This window comes from Zosterops lateralis (assembly GCF_965231275.1).
Source record: "Zosterops lateralis genome assembly, chromosome: 1".
Classification (NCBI taxonomy): domain Eukaryota; kingdom Metazoa; phylum Chordata; class Aves; order Passeriformes; family Zosteropidae; genus Zosterops; species Zosterops lateralis.
The window spans coordinates 82,573,346-82,597,356 of record NC_139762.1 but is presented as its reverse complement, the minus strand read 5'-3'; the positions used below and the strand labels follow the sequence as shown (position 1 = coordinate 82,597,356).

Here is a 24,011-nt window from a genome sequence, read left to right as displayed (position 1 = left end):
CTGCTTTGTAAAATTGACTGGTTTTTGTTCTAACTGGGGACCTTAGAAACCTTCCACTCCCAGCCTCATGAAGAAATTGAAGACAACTGTTTTCACAGCATATATGTATATCCCATTGTGCTATGGCATTTCTACCAGGGTGGTGGCTGTTGAGTTTTTATGGATCCTAGGTGCTTTGGGTCCTGAGCAGCTTGGCAGAGTTCTAATATTATACCAATCCATTCTAATGATTAAGTACTTTCATAAGCTCACTCACTCTGACCCATATGTACATGCAGACATAACATGTAAATCTTTCAGGTTTTATTTATTTTTAAAGGACTTAATTTCATCATTTTTGAACTAGGCAACCTGAATTCCTGATTTTAAAAAAGCATAATGGGCCAAAGCAATATGAACAAATCAAGCCTCAATAAACAGTCTTCTGAGTCAGCTTGCAAAGCCTAGATCACAAATATATATTTTTTAAAATATTTCATCATTGTACAGTAGGGAATTATAGCAGCAGCTCTGCAATATTGGCCACTGAAAATCAAATTCTTCTATCTCAAAGTGAACTTCCCTCACCACTGCCCACCCAAAATCATATTGCAGCAATTAACTTCTAAGTCACTGGTTCTACAGTTTCAGCTATTTGACAGTATAGTCCAATAAAAGTGGCATGAGTTAATTTCATAGGAGCTTCAAAGACTTCTTTTGGATGAGGCAGTCACTTATTAAAAAAAAATCATACTTTTTTCTCCAAGCACACTATACAAGGAGTTTTTATTCATTAAGTGTTTATTTATTTTACACAAGTATAGGCTGAAGATCATGGCCTTGTCTGAAGTATCTAGCATCATAATATATTTATTGAGAAGTTTATTGATCACAGTCTGAATGCTTATCTTATTTCCCTTTAACATTCCTGTTAAACAGCATTTTGAGATTCTCTTTGAAGAAAAAGGAAACAGAAAGATGAGAAAAACAAACTAGGTCATTAAAATGCTACTTGAAAATACTTCCAGCAGCAATCCGCAGGCTTAGGGGAAAGCTCATTGTCAAGTATGATTTATGAAAACTTTTTAAATTTACTTAAGATAACTGGAAAGCAGACTAGGCTATTACACTAATAACCTCTTTAACATAAAGCCTTATGGAATACAGTGCATCCTTTATAAAATAAAAAGGTTAATTTAGCTTGTCACAACACAGAACTGAATTAACAGGGAAATCGAAAGGCTCTCAATTTGTGTGATGAAATAAAAATACTGGGTGATAGCTATTGCTACCATTTCATTGTTTTTTCTTTCCTTATCATGTAAAAATTAGATATTAAGTGTACATGCAAGAAAGTACTACATTCAGATGAATGCAGAGCCATCACAAAAAAAATCTACTATGCACTGACATTTCAGATTAGCCTTTTCTTTTTTTTTTCTCTGCTTTAATTAGGCCATTTGTATTTTAAAATTCCAGCTAAATTAAGAAAATATTACTTTTTGGCAGATTTTTGTTTTGCACATAATCAATTTCTTGCTTAACCAAGAATTGCTACCATTCCTACTGGCCTACAGATGAAAACTCACCTCTGCTTCTACTATCTGTTTCTCATACACAAATTTTCCACAGTAGAAAAGTCATTGCATGTAGCTTGTGTGTACATATATGCGAACACACACACACACACATAAGTCATGTTGAAGCTGTATCCTGTTCTGAGCCTACACTGGGAGATGATCATGATGCACAACAGGAGATCCTTGTGAAGAATGCGAGACTCCTTGTTGCTGCGTCGCAAAATTAATGAATACCTGTAAGACACAATAAAAAGTAGTATTTTCAAAATAAAAGCACTTGAATTCAGACTTTTGGGATATAGGTGATGGTATTTCTTAGCTGCTCTGCTTAGCTTTTTGACAAAATAATTAATAACTCATTTTGAGGGAACCCCTCGAAAAACATGTTCCATAAACTCTAGAAAGAATCCCTCTTCCCCTCTCCAGCTAAGACAGGGGTTGATAAATGATTAAAATTATGGTAAAATGAGTTCTAGAAATAGGAAAAATACATTTTATGCACAATTAAATGTGAAACAATGGTTTTAATTGTCTTTGAATGACATACGTAAAGAATCTAAATCTGTTGTTTCTGCCAATAAATATTACAGATGAAGGTGCATATATTTCAAGGTGAAAGCACAATTCTGATTCAATAACTAATGTGACTCCTTGAATTGGTTTGGTTTATTTTAACCATTTTTAAGATTTAACCAATTTTAAGATTTAAAGATCTTACTATGTAAAGTTGTTTCAATTTTAATCACACAAGTATTTCACAGCAAGGCATGTAGAAAGAAAAATGACTCTTCTTTATTCAAATGATCCTCTTTGTATGCAAACAAACTTGGGGTGCATTATAAGTGTGTTACCATGAAGAACTACTTTCCTGTTTAAAACTGACACCCAGTCAGGGAGAGGAAGCAGTGGTAGGTGACTGAGGTAATGCATCACCATGAAAAATGGAGAGGAAGTAAACCTGAGTGAACAATGCCTGAAAAAACAGGCTGAAATTATCTTATATGCAGTCACTCAGTGAATAGATCATTTACAAGTAGTTAGTAGACCAGCATAGAGGAGAATACTTCAATAATGATTTGCACATGGGAAAAAGGAACAAATTCACACCATCAATCATAGAAAATTAATATTTTGACTAGATGTGCCTCTCAGTTTGCAGAATGAATAACAAACAGTTGCATATGAAGATGCTGTAACACATAACAATCACCTAAAAATCCCATGCTTGCCATCAATGTGTTCTTTTTCTCACAATAGGATTCCAGGGTGTTTAGCAGTCCAGTCTCTTCCATCTGTTTGTGCATTTAAAATTCTCACAGGAAAATGTTCTGAAAGTCTAAGGTTTACCACGATTTACAGAGATTGCTTCAGCCTTTTCAAGGACATTGGTAGGATCCCAACTTTTGGATTGTGGAGGTGGTGGTTCACAGTCCCACTTTGTCATTCCACATAGCTCCAGACTAATCTAAGCACAGATTATGTTTGTGCATATTACAAGTATGTGGCTTGCTGTGATGCTTTTACTATGCTCACCTCCAGCATAAAAGCAGCATGGGAGATGGAATCACTGTGTGACCTGAGATGGCCTGGAATTGCTGGAGTATTGCATACAATCAGGTAACCCAGAAGTTACCCAGTAACTACATCAATAACTACAATACACAGCACATTGAGGAAAAAAAATGCATGGGGTCTGGGAAAGAATGGGTGCCGGGAAGAAAAGAAATAAAAATGATAAAATACCTGCTCTAATGTGGTTTGGCTAATGGAGTAGTGTTTGATTTGGAGAAAAGCTTTGTGATTCTCTAGGACCCTGAAGAGCTCTGCTAAACATCCCTGACTTCTTGGTACATGGTACTCTAGCAGGTTAAGATGTTGTCCCTGAAAACAAGCAAAAATTAAAAAAAAATTATAAAAGTGAACGTACTTTGTGATGAAACTACACTTGCTTATAATCAGTCTAACTTCAATAGCCTCTTGTTTCAGATTAATATGGAAAATATGAGCTTTTAAAAAAGAGCACATTTTGTCTGTATTCATAGCACGAAGAGCAGTTCATACCGAAAGCACAGATTTTGTGTTTATTCTGAGATGTAGTTTGTTAATCTCATAAAAGTTATAAAACTTTAGAGCAATGTAATCTAACAGACTAGTGCTGTTACGATGTGGTCTGGGAAAAGGCTGAGCATATACATATGCACAGCTGTCTGAGCTGAATACAGAATTATACACAAAAAGAGATTCACACCTAAGACAGACATTGGTTTCCATTATTCTTTTACTAAACACAGTTAAAGGAAAAGCCCTTGAGAGTTTTTACTGAAATTTAATTGCTGTAGGTCTTTTATAAGGCTTTGAATTAAACGAAAGAATCTCAGTAAAGGCTGAGACTTTTCAAATCCAGACCTTATCAGAAAGTGATCAAAGCAAATACTCTTAGTGACTACACTGTAGTCCTACTTCAGGTGAACACAGATTCGAGTGCAACTTCAACAATAATAAAAACAGAAGGAAATTTTCAGTCAGAGAAAAGACTTTTCTATTTACATTGCCTAAATGCCTGTTTGGAGTTGATTTAACCAACATCACAAGTCCATCTTTTATGAATTTCTTAATAGAAAAATAAAAGAGATATTCATATGTGCTTTTTCCAAGATCAATATATCCAAGCATGTACATACTGTTATTATCAGACCCAAATTAATCCTGCCATATACTACAACAAGGAGTTTTATCTGTACCTTAAACTGTGTTCCAGGAAAATGCAATTGTAGACAGTCCAAAATAATTCTTCCATAACTTATTTCTTTGCTAAGCCAAACCTTGACAGAATAACCATTTCCAAACCTGGGAATGAGATGCAGAAACACAAATCCATGAAGACAACATGAAGAAAAGGAGAACATTTAGTTCAATTGATTTTTCCTATGAGTATATCAAATATCACGCATATATGACTATGACTATATACTGCATTATCATTGTGATTTTACTATAATGTTATTGAACAACAGAATTTCAATGAGAAGGTTTTAAAATTAATAGTAACAGAGACCATAAACATGTTATGTCTAATTTTAGTTACTAGTGTGCTTCACTACTCAATATACCTAAATTTTTGTTAAGTAAACTATGTTTTAAATGCTATGTTGCTTTAGTTTTCAGTATAAAAACTATGAAGATTACCAATCACATACAGAGGAAAAGAAAAAAAAAAAAAAATCCTTCAACTTTTCTAATGAGAAAAACAGGCGTGTAGCACAATTTTTCAAATCTGTTAACAAAGTTGCACCTTCAGAAAGAGATTTCAGCAGTTTGAGTACAATGGTGTTTTAAAGATATGCAAAGGCAAGTGTAGGGATATTTAAGGAGACGGAAAAGTTAGTAAATGTTCTTTCTCTCTATGAGTGTGCAATCTCTCTCAGAATAATTTAGGAAGTGAACTTCTCTTTCTCAACACAAATGTGTTAAAATTTAAGTACAGGCAATCTAACCAACACTATATTTTTACTAGCTTTACTCACTGCTGATGATTATTTGGGAAAGCTGCAATAAACCAGTGAACACTGAAATGACAATCATGCTCTTATGCACATTTCTTCACCAATGGAGGTTGTACTGCACCAGTCCCTGGACTGGGATGCACAGACAGAGCTCAGTGGAGACATGGGACAAAAGGGGGCTGTGCTTTACCCTTTCCCTCCTTTGCAGCTACATGTCCTCCTTCCTTTGGGTTCTCCTTCTTGGTTTATTGCTAGGGAAAAACACCAGCAGGAGCCACATCAGAAGAGCTTTCCACTGCTACTGCTGTTCTCTGTTGCCAGTGAGCAATGGAAAGGAAGAGTTGAAAGAGGGACAGGGAGCTTGGGCAGCACTACTCATGTCTCCTCAAAAATATGTCATTTCCTCTGTCTTTCCACTGACCATCACTCCCACATCCTTCATTCCAGCATAACTCCCTTTTCTTCATTCTCCAGTATGGCAATTACTCATTGCCAAATCCTTTATTCCTGTGGTTTGGTTCCTAGCGATTACGTCTATAATATGCCCTTGTGCCAAAACTCTCCTCTCTCATGTCTTTCCTGTGCACAACTCATGCTGCAGGGCAGCAGCTGGCTTAATTGCTTCTGACATTTTCATGTAATCAAAGCAGTGGATATATCACAGCCCACTCTACAATGTTTCCCTATTTCAATACATAAAAGAATGCCTACAGATTTTCAATCAAAAGGTAAAAAAAGATAGAACTATTTTGAGATATATGTCCAGTCTAACCAGTGCATGAGTGATTCCCAGTGAAATACTCCCCATGAAACACTGTGGATTACACAAAAGATAAAATTTACACCACATGCTCCATACCTATAATAAGTATATAGCAATGTACAGGCTTTAATTTTTATTTTGCATTGGATGAGAAACTGTTGTTATAAAGGAACAGTCTGCCTTGATTTAAGAGCACTGCAAGTTTCCACAATGAAACAAAATAGACTGTAGATTTTATTCTATAAAGAATTTCACATGAATTCAAAATGCAATTTCCAAGGATCTCAAAATCCTAATTTTTTATGTAGACAAAACAGTAGCGGCTTCTGCATAAAAATGAAAAGCCCCATTACAGGTAAATCAGTGTAGACATTTTTAGCCTTTGGTTGGTTTGTGGTGGGTTTTGTGGTGGTTTTTGTGGTGGTTTTTTGTTGTTTTTCTTTTTGTGCTTTTTTTGTCTGTTTGTTTGTTTTGGGGTTTTTTTGGTGTTTTTTTGGTTGGTTGGTTGGTTGGTTTTTTTGGTGGTTTTTTTTGTTTGTTTGTTGTTGGGTTTTTTCTTTGGTTGGGTTTATTTCTTTGGTTTGTTTATTTTTTATTGTAGTGAAATGCAACCATTGAACTACTTGAAATGGAGTAAGAAACATTCGGATGCAGTGTCCTGCCTATTGGTTCCTGAAGGATGTTTCTCAAACTAAATTGTATTGAGTCCAGACAACAGGATACTAAATATTTTCTGGAGAGTGTAGCCTGACAGATGAACAGTGCTGATTCATCAAGGAGATCCAGAATTAGGTGGAATCCAAAGGCAGTGTCTGGCAGATTTGCTTTGCAATGATTTACTAAGTTTTAAATAGATCTCTAATTAAATGTTTTAAATGCATAGCATCATCCCTGAAAAAAATACATGTGACAATAAAAAAAGTTGTTACAAAGATGGATATAGTTAACAAGGGTATTCAATTTAGTTGACAGCTAACCCCAGGCAACATTTTACAAGAGATCATTGATTCTGATCAGTTTTTTGGCATTTCTATACAATGACCATTGAATTACAGTTTGAAAAATGCTGGGTTTTATGAGACATTCAACAGCCTCATAAAATGAAAATGCTGTATGCAATGAAGTTTCCAAAGAAAATGAATCAAAATTCTGATTAGCAAAGACAGAGAAATCTGCACAACTTTGGTTTAGTTCTAAATTGTGACTGGCATAAACACCAGCATGGCACCAATAAAAAGCTTTAAAAGATTTTCTTCTTTTGGCTGGTCGAGTTATGATGCTTCTATACCATGATTTTATACTTCATTTTAGTACAAGAGCTCCCCATATAGAGTAAGCTGATCAGCAATAAACATTTCCCCCTGCTATAATCAGCAAGCTGCTTTCAGCGGTGCACTGAAGCAATGGAAACTGAGCTGACCATTTTGTTCACTCTGTTTTCCTCCCTTAAATTAAATTCAGACAATTTAATTAATTCAAAAACCCAAAATGGAATTAAAAAGAAAACCACAATCTGGTTTGATTAGCATTGTTAGGATCAAACCTTTAGCACCTGATAGTTCAAGACCTGAAGAGGAACACATTATCGTTAGAATGGCCTAAGTTGAGCCAGCAGACTCATTCAGCAGCCATCTGCTGCAAAAGAATCTTTATTTCTTCAAAGCTATTCAACAGGGAACATATTGTGCACTGCCATACTACTTTAACAACACCTCCATCTCTATTTTTGTATAAACAAACACACAAAAAATATTCTGACAAAATAAAATATTTTTCTTCTCTTTATAGTTCCTCTTCTTCCTCAGTCTAACTACTACTTCATGCTTGACTTTTACCTCATTAGTGGTTCTGGGAGTATAATTTATTGAGTGTTTTTTCTGTTAAAATGACAACACTAGACTGAAGCTAAAATATAAATTCCCAAATTGACTGTAAACTAATTAACTTGACTATTTAACAACACCATCAGCTGCAAAAGCAGGAGCTTAGCAAGAACTACAAGAATTCCACACTTTTAATTTACATAGATCCTCACAGTATCAGAGCACTTAGATAACAAGGGAGCAAAAGGAACATAAAAAGGTAGCAAGGAACGGAAATATGAAAGAAAGATGACATGGTGGTCAAAAAGCATTTTTAGGGAGCCCAGAATCATGACTAAGCAACAAAAACAAGAAATAATTCCTCACTCATATGTTTCTCATGCAAGAGCAGGGGACATAGAGTTAAATTATGGGAAAAGAAATGCCAAATCAGTAAGATGAACTAATCTTCTTTACACTGTGTAGAGAAACTGTACAACTCAATGACACGGGATGTGCTATATGTCAAAACTTGACATGAGTTGAATAAGAGACCAGAAAAACTTATGGTAGGGATCCTCTAAAATCACTTCTGACTTAAGAAGTCTCTAAAAAAGAAACTGCTGAAGGTGGTTGAGTAATGTGGTAAAGTAACATCCTGTGCTTATCTTGTTCCTGTATTTTTCCCTCTTGACTGTTTTCAGAGAGAGAATACTGTGCTAGCAGGTGTTTGATCTGACCTCAGGCTTCTTTTGGTATAAATGTTACCAAGAGGAGGTCAGCCTAGGTAAATCACCCAGATGATCCCTCAGTTCCCAGAAGAGTTTTGCAGCCCCACAGCCACATTGCCAGCAATACAAAAATAGTTTATGTAAATCGACTTCAGAGATGTGTCTACACAAGCTCCAGTCACACCCTGAAATAAAGTGTAACCAAATCTATACTGATGAGGAAGTCCCCTGAGTGCTTTCCTGGTCCTCTTTTAACCTTGCAATGGTAATGAAACCGGATTTAGTGCCCCAAAGGCTGAAAATTCTCATGAATATCAAGGAGAGGAACTGCCACTTGGGGTTTCTCAATGATCCCTTTTGCCCATTCCTTGGAGTCCTGGTTCAGAGGTTTGAATGGGGACAAGAGTCCTTGTTGAAACATAGCTGAGCCTGCATTTGGTCACAAGGATTCCTTAAAGGAATTAACCCCCAAAGGGTTTTCTTAAGCTTAAAAATCTGTTTTATGCGAAGGGCGAGAAAGAAAGTGTACTATCAGCAGACTTTTATTTCCTTAAAAAAAAAAAAATCTGTGTTTTTATTTAAAAGCACTAAGAGTTTGCTTGTCTACAAATGAACAAAACCAAACTTTGAAGCCACTGTATGGCATTACAGCAGGTCCAGAATAAACAGCTCATCAAATCACACTCTTCCCAAAGCCTATTTACCAAGTCTTCTCTCCCCCAGTAAAATTTGCTGAATGCAACCTCAGGAAATGAAGAACATGGCCCAATTTCCTAAACTTTGAGGAATAAGAAAGGCATCTAATCACCCATATGCTTTTTTTTCTCACTAATCAAAGAGTACATTTCCTGGAGAATGTTGTGCTATATTTATATATATATATATATATACATCAAAAAATTACAGCTCACAGAAAGTTTACTGATGGAAATATAATGGGCATACTTCGTGTATGCACTAGTTTGATCAAAGGATTGCTTCAAAATTAGGATATTGGATAAAAAAATAAAAATAGTAAAGAGAACATTGGCTCTTAATGTCTGCAAGGAACTGCATATTTTAGAATATATGCCATAAATCAACGACAGGGAACAATCTTCCACTGTGCTGTTTATCCCTCTGCTTTTGTTTATATTCATTTACAGGCAGATATGGTTCTACTTTCCCTAAGTGAATAGAATCATGGAATCGTTTAAGCTAAAATAGGCCTCATCTTGGCAAGGTAACTTAGTTACACCAGTATAATAGCTGAAGCATGGGATACACATCCAGGTCATTCCTCTCACAGCCTTAGTCACAAATACAATTTACAAATAGAACAAATCTTGAGCAACATTGAAAGCAAAACACTTTGAAAAACATTAGGAAAAAAGATAATAAAATTATGAAAACAAATTCATCACAGTTTAAGATAATTTTAAATCACACAAATTATTTAATTATTTCTATTTAAAAAAAGCACAGTGAATACCAAGGAGGGAAAAAAGGTAATTCATTTTTAAATACTTGTATTTTTTAGAAAAATGCTAAAAACAAATGCAAATGCCCTGTCACTTGTAAAATGGGATTTTCTTCTGCATTTATTCAGCACCTCAGCATTGCTGAGCAGATAAACTTGATTAGATTCAAACAAACAGACATAAATAAATTATAAAATCTCTCTTCTATGTACTATTCATAGAGTTTGTTTCATCATTTTTTAAGTAATCATGATTTTTCCAGAGTAACAATAGAAACACAAAACCAGTTAGTTAAATAATGAGTAACACTTGTTCAGGTATATTGTACATGCACTATTTGTTCACACACACTCAGGCTTTCATATCAAACCATCTAAAGTTAATTTCTGCATTCAATAATATAATTGTCATAACAGTGACAGTCCCAGATTATGAGCAGTGCAAGGTATGACTTTGCCTTGCTCTCTGTGCACATGTAAATTCTTAGGTCTGATTTCCAAATATGTGGTGAAACCCTCAAAAAATCTTGCTAATTGTTTACATATGAACACACACAAAATCTCTCCATATTTGAGCTTGTTTATCTGCACATACTGGCAAGTATCAGGGATCTTTTAATTCTTGTGTTATTTATGTATTTTATTCCCAGAGAAACACCACCAGCAGTGCTGTAATCCTGTGTAAAGCCGATGGTGTAAATCCTGTGTAAAACCTTCTGGAGCTCATCACTGAAAAGGCAGGAGTAAGCAACATTATCATTGTGTTGCTGTGACTAGGTTTGCATGGGGTTTTTTTAATTGCATAATAATCACAGTATTACTCTCTAAAATATCTATTAAAAGACCTTATCAATGCCTCAAAGTCAAATCTCAAGCTAAAAGGTGTTTAATGGAGAAAAGATGTAAAATTAAAATTTAAACCACAGTTATATTTGCTTTATGTAATAAATTTCAATTGCATCATCACACAGCACCTTGTCATGAAATCCTTATTGTGAATGCTTTATAGGATACACTGGATGCACCTGCTCAGACAAGTGGCCTTATTTGCTGCAGTGCCTAAAGAATGTTGCAAATAAGACAGCAGATTAATGAGAAAAGGGAAGAAAAAAGAAAGAAAGTACTTCACGTTTCTGGAATGCCCTGAGGAATCAAATCTTACCTTTTCACCCTCATACATCTGTGTGGTCTGTGGTAACTCACTCACTCAGACCACATCTTTCTTCACTGCTTTCCTGTCTTGTTAAGGGCCCACCTGGAGACAAAGGGCTCCAGTTGGCAGGAGGAATTCACAGTGCCGTCTGGAACACCCACAGCTACAGCTGGAGTTAACAAGAGGTGGGTTTTTTTGAATGTTGAACAAATGCATAAACGGCTCAGAAGGACTACTCAAACCCTCTTAACTTTAGCACCAATCTTTGGTTACTCCTCTATAAAATGGGAACAATTATTTGAAAAAAAGTTTCCCAGAAGTGCTGTGCAACACAAAGATGCTGATGTTTGTGAAGCCCTGATCCAATAAATGCTGATAATACTGCATTTAAGGACAAGTTGGAAAAACTCCTAGTAAAACACATACTAGGGAAAGAGAAGAATATGAAATCTTAATTAGCTGCTGCTGATTTAATGATTTATTTAGAGATAAAATGCAGCATCCTGTGGAAAACATGGTATAAAAGTACCCAAAATAAAAGCATTCTAATGCACATGCACAGTAGGGATGAATAAATATTGCACAAAGTTTTCAGAGAGTCAAAAGATACTGTCCAATTCTGAACTCTTAATCTGTGTGTTTTTTAAGTTTTATGAACACTTTTCTTCAAACTTTCCTCTGAAAAGATAAACTAATACCTACATTACATGATTACACATCCACTGCCTTAATACATTTTTCATGTACAAGAGGAAAGTTTTTTGGTCAAGAAGAATGAAAATTATATTAATTCTATAATTTCTATATTTTATGGCATGTAAGAAACTTATTGCTAGTATGTCAATTAATAACACTGTGTCCACCAAAGGCTGAAATATTGATGAGAACTCTAATTTTAATCCTCTCTTTTCCATTTAAGAAATCTACATGTGTTGGTTTAAGGAAAGCAATAAAATATTCTCAACCAACCTTCAAAAAAAAGGTAAAGTACAAATATTCTGCCAACACATTTTCTATTCTAACCCAGCTATAGCAAATGAATTAATTGTTGGGTAATTTAATCAGATGGCTTGCTGATAAAATTTGAGCAAAGACTTGATGTCCAGCACCTGACAAATTGGTGTGGGTTTTTCTGGTATGAGAAGTCTGTCCAGATGGCCCTAGAATGAAGGATAATATTCAAAATGTTGTTCCCAGAGAATTGGCCAGCTGTATCTCACATGAAAATGCTTCTGTGAATTTTCAAAAAAAGCATTAAGTATAATGGAGAATACTGAAGAGAGCGTTTAAATGTAATCCATTCACAATTTAGAGTAATTGACTCCGTTGGCAGGAGTTGTCTGAAATTAGGCTTTAATGGGCACAACTGTTAACACATCAATCTCAGACAAACTACCTCTAGAACTAAGATGCTAACTTTTTGAAAATTGGCCTTCAGTTTGTTCTTCAACCTACTAAATTTCTTGATATTGTTTATAAATTTGACATCTACAATAAAAAGCTTTTCTAAAGAAGTTTTACCCTTAGTATTCTGCTGATAAACATCTGCAAGTACTTTAAATCTGTTTAAACTTATATGAATATAGTCAAGGTTTAGCAGCTCGGATCAGAAACCCAAACATTGACATTTGTAGTGAGAAGACATTTTTGGATGAGCATTTTCTAACAGGCTTGCACAAGGGCTAGAAAAATGAAACAAGTCTCACACATTAGAAGCAGCATCACTCTTTATATCCCTATGAAGCATTTATGTTTCACATTAGCATCTTCCTGGAGTTCACCCATGCCCTTCATAGCAGAATTTTGTCCTGCCATCTGACAAAGCTGTACTCAGTCCAAGACTATGATCTTTCACATCTGCCAAGGGCTGAGAGCGTAGCCAGAGAGAAAGAGCTGAATCCTTGAACTTCCCACCACAGTGAAGAAGCAAATTTAACAGGGCCCCAAGGAAAACCCATTAAACCTTCATCACATATCCATCAAAAAGGTTATCATAATCTCAACTCTATGGCTGGAAAGGCACTAAAGAATAAACAAATGAAACAATTTTGAGGACTTCCATCAAGACAGAATTCAACAAGAAGAGAAGAAAGACTGTCATTTTAACATATGTGCCTACATTTAGAAGAGGAAAAAAGTTCTTGAGACATACTAATAAAATAGCATGTAATATAAAACTATTGTTGTATTTCTTACAGTACTGGATTTATTCTTTTATAAATAAAAGCTGTATGAAAGTTTTCTTTGGTTTAAGTATTCATACAGTGGTTAGATTTCTCTCCTTGCAATCTTCAAAGCCAGATAAGGACACTTGTGGATTTCAAAATATTTGTTCAATTTGATTTGTAGAAACAAATGTCAACAACTGCTTATAAATAAGAACAATTAAAAAAAAAAAAAAAAAGCTGTAAAATCTAACAAAGAAATCTAACAAAGAAATCTAATCTACAACTATCACCCCATTAATTAATTTTAGTACCATTCTTCCCTGTTAATATGAATGTGTATATTGCTAGCCTGATTCATTTACACACATAGCACTAAAAGCACCATCCAAAAATATAAATGTTTAGGGTATTGGTAATTAAATTAAATCAGATGAAACAAAATCATTTTTGTTTACACTTTCCTTGTATTTCTTCATGGAACTATTTTTTTTTAAACAAAATGGAAGAGGTGATGGGTCTTTTACTGTGAGATGGTAATGGGACAAATATAATCGAGAGTGCTTATTGCAGGAAAACACTGAAACACTAGGAAAAGACTGGTGATTATATCAGTGGAGGTGGCTAAGGAAACGATCCTTCCTTCCAGGTAGATATTTCCCAATAGTGGTGAAGATTTACTGTTCCTTTTGGTCTACCACTTTAGAAGAAACAGTATTTTGCTCTGTATGACAAAGAGAATGATAAGGCTATTAAATCATACAGAGGGAAGAAAAATGGGAAGGAAGGAATCATTCAATACTCTTCCAAGTCCTGAAAGCTTTTCGAGGTGTTCACAGATGGAGAAGAAATTGAAGATTTAAAAATTATTGAAAACTTAACTATTTCAATGGATTTCTTTGGAATTATGCTTCTCTGCCCCTTCCCCATCTTATGTAGATGCAGGAATACTCCATACGGTACATGGTAACATACCAAGAAATTGTCTTCAAGAAAGTTTGGAACTTTAATTGCACAGAATCTATAATGTTTTTTAATCTCCTAACAACTACTTTAAGCATTAGGTGTGTGGTATGATAAAGGATTTATCATAAGGGGTTTATGATAAAGGATCATATTGGCATGTGTTGGAGAGCTGTTTGGAAGCTAGACTAAGCAACAAAATAACAGGAGTACAGGAACAGTCTTTGACTTCTCCCCAGCTCTTGTCAAAAGATTTCCAAAGAAAACACAGAAATGTCTTTTCTGAAAGCTTTAACAGCTGTGTGTATGTGACTCTTTAAAGACTGTGCTCTCTACAGTGGTTTTGTTCTTTCCAGCCAAGAAAATGTATCAGTCAGTCAGGAAAAAATCAGAAAACTGCATAATTTTAATTAAATCCTTTAATAAAGCTCATGGCTATTTTTTCTTAATAAAGGGTTCTAAAGTTTAAAATAAAATCAATAGGTACCTGAACAGTTAGAATGGAAAATTTGGAGACCAAATCAACCAATAAGCTAGGAGTTAATGGGAATTTTAGTCCTGCATTAAATGAAAAATCTTCGTGCAGCTTGAGCTACACAGTTTGTGGAGAAAGTCTATTGATCTCAAGTGCACGTATTTTCCCATGTGGATGTCACTGATGGACATACATTAAAGAACTGCCATGAAACACATACCTGCTGATAGTATGAAATATTCTTAATATAAAGAATATGTGCCTTTTAAATTTACAATGATTAAAAAAAATAATTGTTATGAACATGGCTGCCAAATGACCTTGCTTTAGAGGATTTGAAAAAGGCCTTGATACAGCCTTGATTCCAGAATGGCTGATCTGTGACTATCTCCTTAAGAGGAAAGATGAAAAGATGCTGCTAAAGAAAACATCAGAAGAGGCAAAAAAATTACAAAGTCACTGATAAGATAAAGGGAAAGATAGCCTTTGTGGATAGATTTTGCCCTCTCAAGGTGAAGTGGAGAAGACAGGACTTGTACTCACTTCGGAAGATCTGAAACATAAAAAGGGAAGACTCGCATTCCTCCCAGCTGACTTTATATACTCAGCTGAAGTGCCTAAGTAATGCTATTCTTTCCTGACTAGGGGGACACACATCTTCAAAAAGCATTTTCACCTGTCCAAGATCTGCACTGTCCTCTACATATGAGCTGTTTCTCATACAAAAGAAATAAAGGAGGCCTTCACACTCACTAATCTGCTCCAGCCAGTGAGATAGCAGGCTGTTCTATGCTATGAAAATCGGGCAGAGACAGGATGGCAAAACTAAAGCCCTAGATACGAATGAAGCAGAAACTCCTGCAGATCAATTGACTTCTCATGCCTCCAGAAATTGAGGTAAATAGACACTGAAAGGTGTGTAAACATGAAAAGAAGGCTACAATTACACAGAATCATCAGAATGAGAGATGCAAACATCAATGTTTTTCCAATATTTGGATTGTAATATCTCTAACTGAAAGTTTGTGATAATGAAAAGACTTGTAAGGAGAGAGTGTGAGTCAGGCCCATCTTGCTGATGCAGCTGTGAAGCAAGGATGTATGGTTCTACCCAAAGGGAAGGCCAGAAAGCCAAAAGGTTGTTATAAGGGACATAACTGCTGCCTTATATATAGGAAAGAAAGCAATTCCAAACCATTTCTGTAGAGCTTGTTCCCAATGTCAAGTGCATCTGCACTTAATAGAACTAAATGCTGAGCTAGTACAAAGCAGTGTAGCTTTGCTGCTTGTAAATGAGCTGTATCATCTTACACAGCTGACTGTCTGCGTGTCCTAACAATTACATTTACAACTGAATGTAAATGTTCTAGCTATAAGTTGCAGCAACTTTCCCCTCAGCTTCTGATCCTTTTTCCTTTATGGTGATTTGAGCTCATCCTCTGAATTAAACATCCTCATTAATAGGTATTAAATTAACTCATGAGCAGAGTTCAAACAGAAAAGAGGCTTATGCACACCAGCAAAAGGATGCAGAAAACAGCATAAATATCTGCAATTGTCAGTGAATTTGGTAGGAAGCAGAAAGAGTTCAAAATAGATGTTCTTACTGGCTGCTGACCTGTTAAAAATGCTTCTTTCTGTCATAAAAAATCCTCAGAAGGAACCAAACTATATTTCATCACCATGTTGAATTCTCACAATGTATTCCTTAGGTTATGTGCAGAAGTGCTTCATTTTAGATGCAGATCTGTCTCTTTCAATTACCAATGCAGACTACAAAGCATTTTAGCAACGTCACTTGTCAATTTAGCTTCCTAAGTTATCCTAATTGGCTCTTTTTTAACTTCAGTGACAGCAAGAAAAAGATTATGTTTTTAGCCATCATTAGTGCTTATGCCTTAGCACTACTAAAGCATCTAGCCAGCTCTTAGATTGAATAAAGATGCAGAAGATTTGAGGTTGATGTGTAATACCTGTTCTTAATGTGCTGGGGAGAACCAAGACACTTGAAAGCTCCATTGACCATAATAGCAAGCCTTGTGCAGAGAGCTTCACATTCTTCCATACTACAAAACAAATCAAGGGGGAAAATAAATAATTAGTAGTGAAAAGAAAAATAAAAGGGGAAAAATAATTAGTAGTGTAAACACCGTTTATACCTAACTTTAGTTAAAGTGGAAGAATCTGGACAGCTGCACAAAAAACAGGTGCACAAAAACCAGGTGCACAAAAACCTTTGGCTTCAAAGGATAACAAAGTTGAAACCTCATCAGGTAATACCAAGAGTTCTTACCACATGACAGCTAGAAGAGAGCCTTAAACCATTATTTGTATTTTTAGTCCGTGACTAATTGGACAATTCTGGTCAGAATATAAAGGCATCATTACCACAGGCAGATGCCTCATAAGCAGTCTCAGGAATGCCATGAGTGAGTCATGAACTCTATTATTAACTTTAATAACTGTTCATGATTATTCTGAGCTAAAGGATAAAGGGAAAAGAATGAAAGCCTTTCTTTTGCATAGTACATGGCCTTGAAAAAAAGTTATCTTCAGCCTGACTGCCAGAGAGAAGAAGATCCAAAACACTACAATCCAAACAGAATTTAGGAAATGGAAATGTATCTGACTAGAAAAGCAGGGTCCTCCTAGACGTGACTGCTTCAGATGATAAATAATAGCTTTGACTTGTAAAACTTACCACAGATGTGCTGCTACCCTACATATTATGCAGAATTGTGTGAACAGCTCTTTCAAAGAAGCACTTTAGACACAAGGAACCAGTCAGGACACATCCATCATCTCAAAGAGGACTCAAAGATGTTTGGTGCTCCTACAATTTGCTGTGTGCTCTCCCACACCCTTCTGATGCAGCTAAACAAGAGATGTCTTGTGTGCTTCAGCCATGGGCCAGTTCAAATCAAAGTGCTTTGACTGAACAAACATTGGCAATTAAGTACTGCCCCAGGAACAGTTTCTTTATAATATGACAGGGCTGTGGTGAGAACTGCCAAATTGCTGTGCCTGAGACAGAGAGAGGGCTGACACATCTTCCCACAAATCAGGAAATTCACTGAGTAACTCCTAATGCTCCCCTTGGCATAATGCTCCCCAGCTGTGGCAAAATGACAAAAAATTAGGGCTCTAGGGACAAGAGCCTCACTCCTCCTCAGTTAAAACAGAATCTTTGTCTCTGAAATGTAAGTAAAAAATTGTCTCTGAAAAGTAGGTAAACTGTCCTCAAAACCTGATTTTTATACAGCAAACCCTCTCTGTACCTTACACGTGTATTTGCTGACATATATGAAAGTTCACTTCATATGTAAAATTCCTGTAGTTATACAATAAATAATCTCAAAGCCCCAGTAGCCTTCAGAAAATAGTATAGATAGTATAAGTATAAAATAATTTCTCCTTTCTTCACCCTGGCACAACAAAGTCGACAGTATCACTGCATTTATTTTCTGTTTCAAGTCATTCATTTGTAGAGCTAAATGTGTAGTTAGTACAATTTGATGGATTTTGTTTGGGTTTTTGTTTACATCATATTAGTAATGAGATTACAGGTCTTTTCTTTTTAGCTGGTGTTTGACAACTAAAGGTTCTTAATCTGGACTGAAAAGCCAAAGCATATTTTTTCCTGAAAATCACTGAGCTGAATTCACAATGCATAACCATGTTCCCTAAATGAGTGTGCTGGTAAGTACTTGGCCATCAAACACAGGTACACGTTTTTCAAAATTCAGCTTCCATAAATAAAACACTAGAAACTTTTTTGAGAATATTTCCATCAGTAATGGACTGGGACAACAAATACAATGGACTGGGACAACAAATACATTTTAAGAATGTCTAAAAAAACCTTAAAAATAGAAAACATTGGAGGGAATTTGGTCACATTCCTTTATTAATTCATTTAAACATCAAATCTCATTTGGCCAAATGTTTCATTGCTCTTTTGATTTTTGTCTTCTCTGGACATGTTTTCATGATCTCTCTCATTTAAAGACATTTTATATATAACTATGCATACTATATATATATATATAACCTAAGGGAGCACTTTATTTATTTCATTTCACTATAGATGTTACAAAACAGTATAGATGTTTCCTCCATTAAACCAATATACCAGGGAACATATCAGAGAACTGACAAGATATTTAATGTAGATGGACTCTTCTAAGAGGATGGGGTCTCCTATGATTTTCAGTAATGCATAAGAGAATAGCTGATGCATCCATCTTCAGGATGCTATGGTTTACTCTTTTCATACACTGATGCAAACCAGAAGCTTAATAAAATCAAGTTTTTCCCTCACACCTCATTTTGTAAGGATTTTTAAGGTAGCCAGATACAAAAAAGTAACCTGATGTTCCAAGCAAGAAGATACACTGCAACAGTGAATAAAAAGAGCATGGAAAAAGAAGAATCAGTTACATCACCTTTGCTGTGCCTGCAGCCCCTTGAGCAACACTCTATTCTTCAAAAATTAAATATGAAAAATATTTGGGATTTAATAGGTTCCTTTCTCATGAATAGGAAGGAATTACCATAAGATTTCAAGACTTAATCTGTGTTTCACAGCACAATGAGCATGTCTTCAAAATATACTCCTCTGCAGCACAGGAAGAGGATGTCTGCTGGGATAAGGGTCTTACCTGTGGGACGTCAGCACAGCTGCACAGCCATCCTGAACTTCCTTCAGGATAGCTTTCCAAAGGTACCGTTTAGAGCAGGGATCCATTCCAGAGCTGGGCTCATCCTACAGGAAAAAGGAAAATGGCAATGACACAGCAGCATGGAAAAAGTGCAACACAGGTTCTGCCCAGGATGAATAATTAACACAATTCACAATAAAGTCATATATTTGTCTATTTAAATGTCATATATTCAGAGGCTCACTTAAGTGACACCCTGATCAATGTTTTGCTTTAACACATACAGTTTAATGTCTAAATTTATGGAAAGCACATTTTAGTATATATACATATGTATATATATATACATATATATATATAAACAATATTTAAATGTAACCTATTTGTATATATAAATGCTTATCATATATAAATTTATATATATCATATATATATAGTTATAAGTATTTATTATACTATATCTGTTTAATTATATACATATACTCTTTTTTATAAGAGAGACTTGCAAGCGGTTTGCAAGATGTGCTGCTACAAAATCTACATTTCCCCTTCTTATCTATTCCTGCTTTCCTCACTAAATCAAATTTTTACTTCATCCACTCACGGAAACGGAAACAATTATATTTGATTGACAAATCCAGTCTCTGTTACTACAACCTAGGAAGAAGGAAACTCTTCCAGTTGCTTTTTATCCAGTGGAATTCCATGGGGAGTGTCAGCACCTGTTAGTCAGATATGGCTTTGGCCTAAGTATTTTCAGGAAAGAATCCCAACTGAAACCTTGAAGTAAAGTTTTCAAGAAACAAAGCACACAAAACATCCAGTTTGAAGCTAATTTTAGTGCTTCACTACCCATGTCAGAGGTTAAAAAATTCAGTTCAGTCTCCCATTATCTGTGGATTGCTAACAAAGAAAACATAAAAAGCAATAAACATAAAGCAACCCACAATACTGCTCAAATTAATAGCTTTGATCCTGGATGCAATTTAGAAGCAGATTCAGTAGTTTATGTTGGTGTCTTTGCTTTCAGACAAAATAATAATAAAAAACCTTCCTTTTTAAATACTGAAAAACTCCTTTAAAATCTGCTAGCTTTCTAAAGACAACAAATGTTTTAAAGAACTTGACATGTTTGGATATCTTTCTTTCCTCTTTTCATTCTATTTGCAACACTCTGTGCCCTGCAGCAAGAAGTAGACTGAAATGGATACTTGCAGTGGTACACTGTCATAAAGACACTCAAAACCAGTTGGAGCATTTCCTAAGATCAGGAAAAAACACTGATTTAAGATAATCTCCTCCTTTTACTAGCTGAACTAGGGTCAGTTAAAGCATAAAATGCAAACAAAATATCTTCGCTTAGAAGTGAAGCAATGGTAGGAAGTTATAGGGAGCAAAATGTGTCTGATCTTCTGAAACATGAACCCCAGAGAACATCAATTTTATCTGGTTTAACTTAGCCTGCAGTCTCTTCCTGGATGTCCTGGTTTCCCCCTCAACTCTGAGGAGCTGCTTTCCTACCCCTGACTGTTTTGAAAGGTTTATTGCTATTACTATTGAACTCTTCCCAGCCAAGTTATAAGAAACTAATGTCCAATGTTTTCTAGTGAAACAATTGGCAATAGTATGAAAGAGAATGTATTGTCATAATGGTGCAATTCTCAAAGCTTTGCTGAGCTCCCTGATCTTCAATACAAAAGGCATTGTTTACACTGGAGTGGGCAGCACCAGGCCTAAATGGGCAGTAGTATGCAAAAACCAAAACAACTTGGGATAAGTAATTCAAATTAATATAATTAATAATAAGCATTACTTGATTGTGTGACTTGTGAATGCAACAAAATGTAAGAACTAGCCAGATTTATGAAATAAATACAACTAAGCAAGAATTAGGAGTATCCTGAAAGAATATGGGTCAATTAAACATGTATTTGGACCACGGAATACTATGATTGTATTTATGTTGGGGGCTTTTTTTTCCCTGATCATCCATTTGCTCCAAGGAAGAAAAAAAATAGGATAAAAAAAACAATTTCACTTTCTATTTTTGTGAGCACTGGAGAATAAAATTAAAGTAATTCATATGGCAGAACAAAGAAGAAACTTGTACATCTCTGTATCAATTACTCCCTGACTGATCAGGAAACTACCTGATTTTCTTCAGAGCAACATACAAGACGACAAAATTCAATGCAACCCATTTTTCATAAGCACTATATTGCTTTTACTCACCAGTAAAAGTATTTGGGGTTTACCAACTAAAGCCACAGCAGTAGAGAGTTTCCTTTTTGTGCCAGCACTGTAGGTTCTCACCAGTTTGTCAACATGGGCGTTGAGGTGTAACCGGTTAACAAGGTCCTCTGAAACCTGTGGTTTGCAAATTTGAAGGCCAACAAAGATGAGCCAGATTAGGTAGCATTTGCACACAGATTGAAAGAACATTCTGTTCATGCATGTTAAGAAAATGTATATTCTGTTTCTTTATTTACCCGCACTTGCTGCATATTATTATTTTTGAATCTTAAGCACAGACAAAAAGGTGCTCTGGAGCCTCTTCATTCTTCAAAAATGATCAGGATTTTCTCATATAAAAATCTGGCTTTGTCACTGCTTAGCATAGTCATTTGTACATGGTTTGTGTCCATGGATCAATGATCTAAAATGTCTCATTTCAACTTATTCTCCACTATTTATTTGATCAAATACATAAATAACTGAAAATTCAAGTGAAAAAAATTCTCCATCAGCTACAAAAAAAAGGTGAAAATGTCAGGAAAGCAAGTCACAGTTGTGAATTTAGAGTTTCTTTAAGACAAAATGTAACAGGATTAAATTAATAAAACCTTTGTAATAACCGAGAGGGGTAATTTGATCCTAGCTGGATTGGTTTTAATTGCTTTAACAAGAATGTATGATCTGAGCAAGCTGAGAAGGCATGTGAGCACAGCTGGAGACAACACTCATGCTGTCCCTTATGGCCTTTCCTCTTTTCCCTGTCAGAGACAGTTCTGACATACAAGACTCCCTAAAATACTGGTGCTAGAGAATATGAAATGTAGCAATAATCTTAATCCATCTGTATCAACTACTACTGCTAGACTGTCCAAGGAGATATTGCTCAAAACCATGAGGGACACAGCAGCAACTTTTCTACTTGCTGGTGCCAAATGCACCCTGCAGAGCTGCATGTGTTTGGCATAGACCCCTGGGGGGTTGTGTCATCAAGGAGTGATCAACTTTGTTACAAAGCAAGGGAGTATTCTGCCTGTGTGTAGGACAGCTGGAAGACTCTTGTAAAACAAGGAGTTGCATGGTGGTCTTATTGCCCAACATTAACTGCCAGAGCGCCCCCAGCAGTATGGTTCATTCTCTTTGCTTCCTCTGTATTCCTTCAGCAAAAAGCAAGGAGGGACTTGAAGGCTTAATCATATCAGATAGTCGTCTCCAATTAATTCAAAAGTCCAATAGAAAAAAAAAATCAATGAACAATATTGAGAATTAATATTCACTATCCATCATAGACAAACTGCCACAAGCATAATAATATTTTCTATAGGAAAACACCTAAGTATTATGCAAACACCTTTGGAAATGATCAAGACATTCATGACACTTTCAGCAAGATTTTTCAAGTGATTCTTATAAAAGTAAGAGACATCTCTGAGAGCAAGTTGTCTGTAAGATGAAACAATGAAGCAGCGGTGAGAATCTACAGTATTCTTGTGATGATCCTTGGACTGGTACCCATACACACTGTGTTTGGGGTACCTGGATGTATCTTTAACCTGAAAGCACTAAATGTTCTCATACAAAAGCCACATTTCAGAAATATTGCTCTGTCTACGTTAGATGCAGAGAGGTTTAAATTAATCATAACAACTGCTAAACTAGCCACAGCATAAACCTTCTACTATATCAAAGTCACCTCACAGTAATTCACTTCCAATTAGAGATTATAGCTGTGGCTTTAAAAATGGTTAATCATCTAAGCTATGTTCTAAGATAAAATAGCTGAACTTTTTTTTGATATGTAGTTGTTTTCACTTCCAAATAAAGGTCTCATTATATACAAAAGCAATACACAAAGTCAAGTCTTCTAAAGAATAGGGTAGACAGCTTATCCTGTCTACAAAACTGACTCAACTGCTACCACTGGGAATGCATGAATGGTAGTGACTAAAGGATTATACTCCTATATATTCACCAACAATCATGCAAATTACACAGAAAAGGCCATAAGAGTTTAAGACCAGAAAGTGAAAAAATATTCAATTCCATGATTACACCAAATATATGTTTTAAACTACAATAAGCTTCAAGAGTTATTAAAAAATAATCAAGAGAGGACTATGCATCATAGCCGAAATGTGTCATGAGGATAGTCAAAACTATCCTTTAGCTATGACTAGAACCACTCTTTCTAAGATTGCTTTGAAGTGTCATCTAAAGTCAGCAAAATGCCTCCTTTTAAAAGAGACAATGAATTCTGTATGGGGAAGAATTTAGAAGGTGAAGGAACAGTGCCAGAGAGAGAAGAAAGTAACTATTCAAGTTAGATGGGTCTTCTTGTAGTCAGTAGCCCCCAAGGAAATTCAATCATTTCAGGTATGAACATAAAGCTCTTTGTAGGGAGCAACATTAAAAAGAACTAACTTTGCAAGATTTGTAATTCCTCACACAGAATCCTCCTCCCCCTGGTGTGTGCTCAAGCATTCAGCATGACTACACAATCTCATGTTTCATGAAAGGAGATAAAGCCTGGAAAGCATCCTGCTAT

At 35.6% G+C, this 24,011-nt stretch overlaps 1 protein-coding gene across 1 annotated transcript in view; it reads right to left on the bottom strand.

The window, feature by feature from the left end:
• Positions 1-754: 754 nt before the first annotated feature.
• The window catches only part of ABCA13 (ATP binding cassette subfamily A member 13), a 151,039-nt gene continuing 127,782 nt past the window's right edge, over positions 755-24,011 (bottom strand). The window contains exons 40-45 of the mRNA XM_083855604.1: positions 21,467-21,601; positions 19,235-19,338; positions 16,547-16,639; positions 4,301-4,406; positions 3,303-3,440; positions 755-1,793 (exon numbers count right to left, since the gene is read on the bottom strand). Of these exons, the coding sequence (XP_083711730.1) occupies positions 1,704-1,793; positions 3,303-3,440; positions 4,301-4,406; positions 16,547-16,639; positions 19,235-19,338; positions 21,467-21,601 (666 nt within the window). The 3' untranslated portion in view covers positions 755-1,703. The remainder of the gene's footprint in view (positions 1,794-3,302; positions 3,441-4,300; positions 4,407-16,546; positions 16,640-19,234; positions 19,339-21,466; positions 21,602-24,011) is intronic.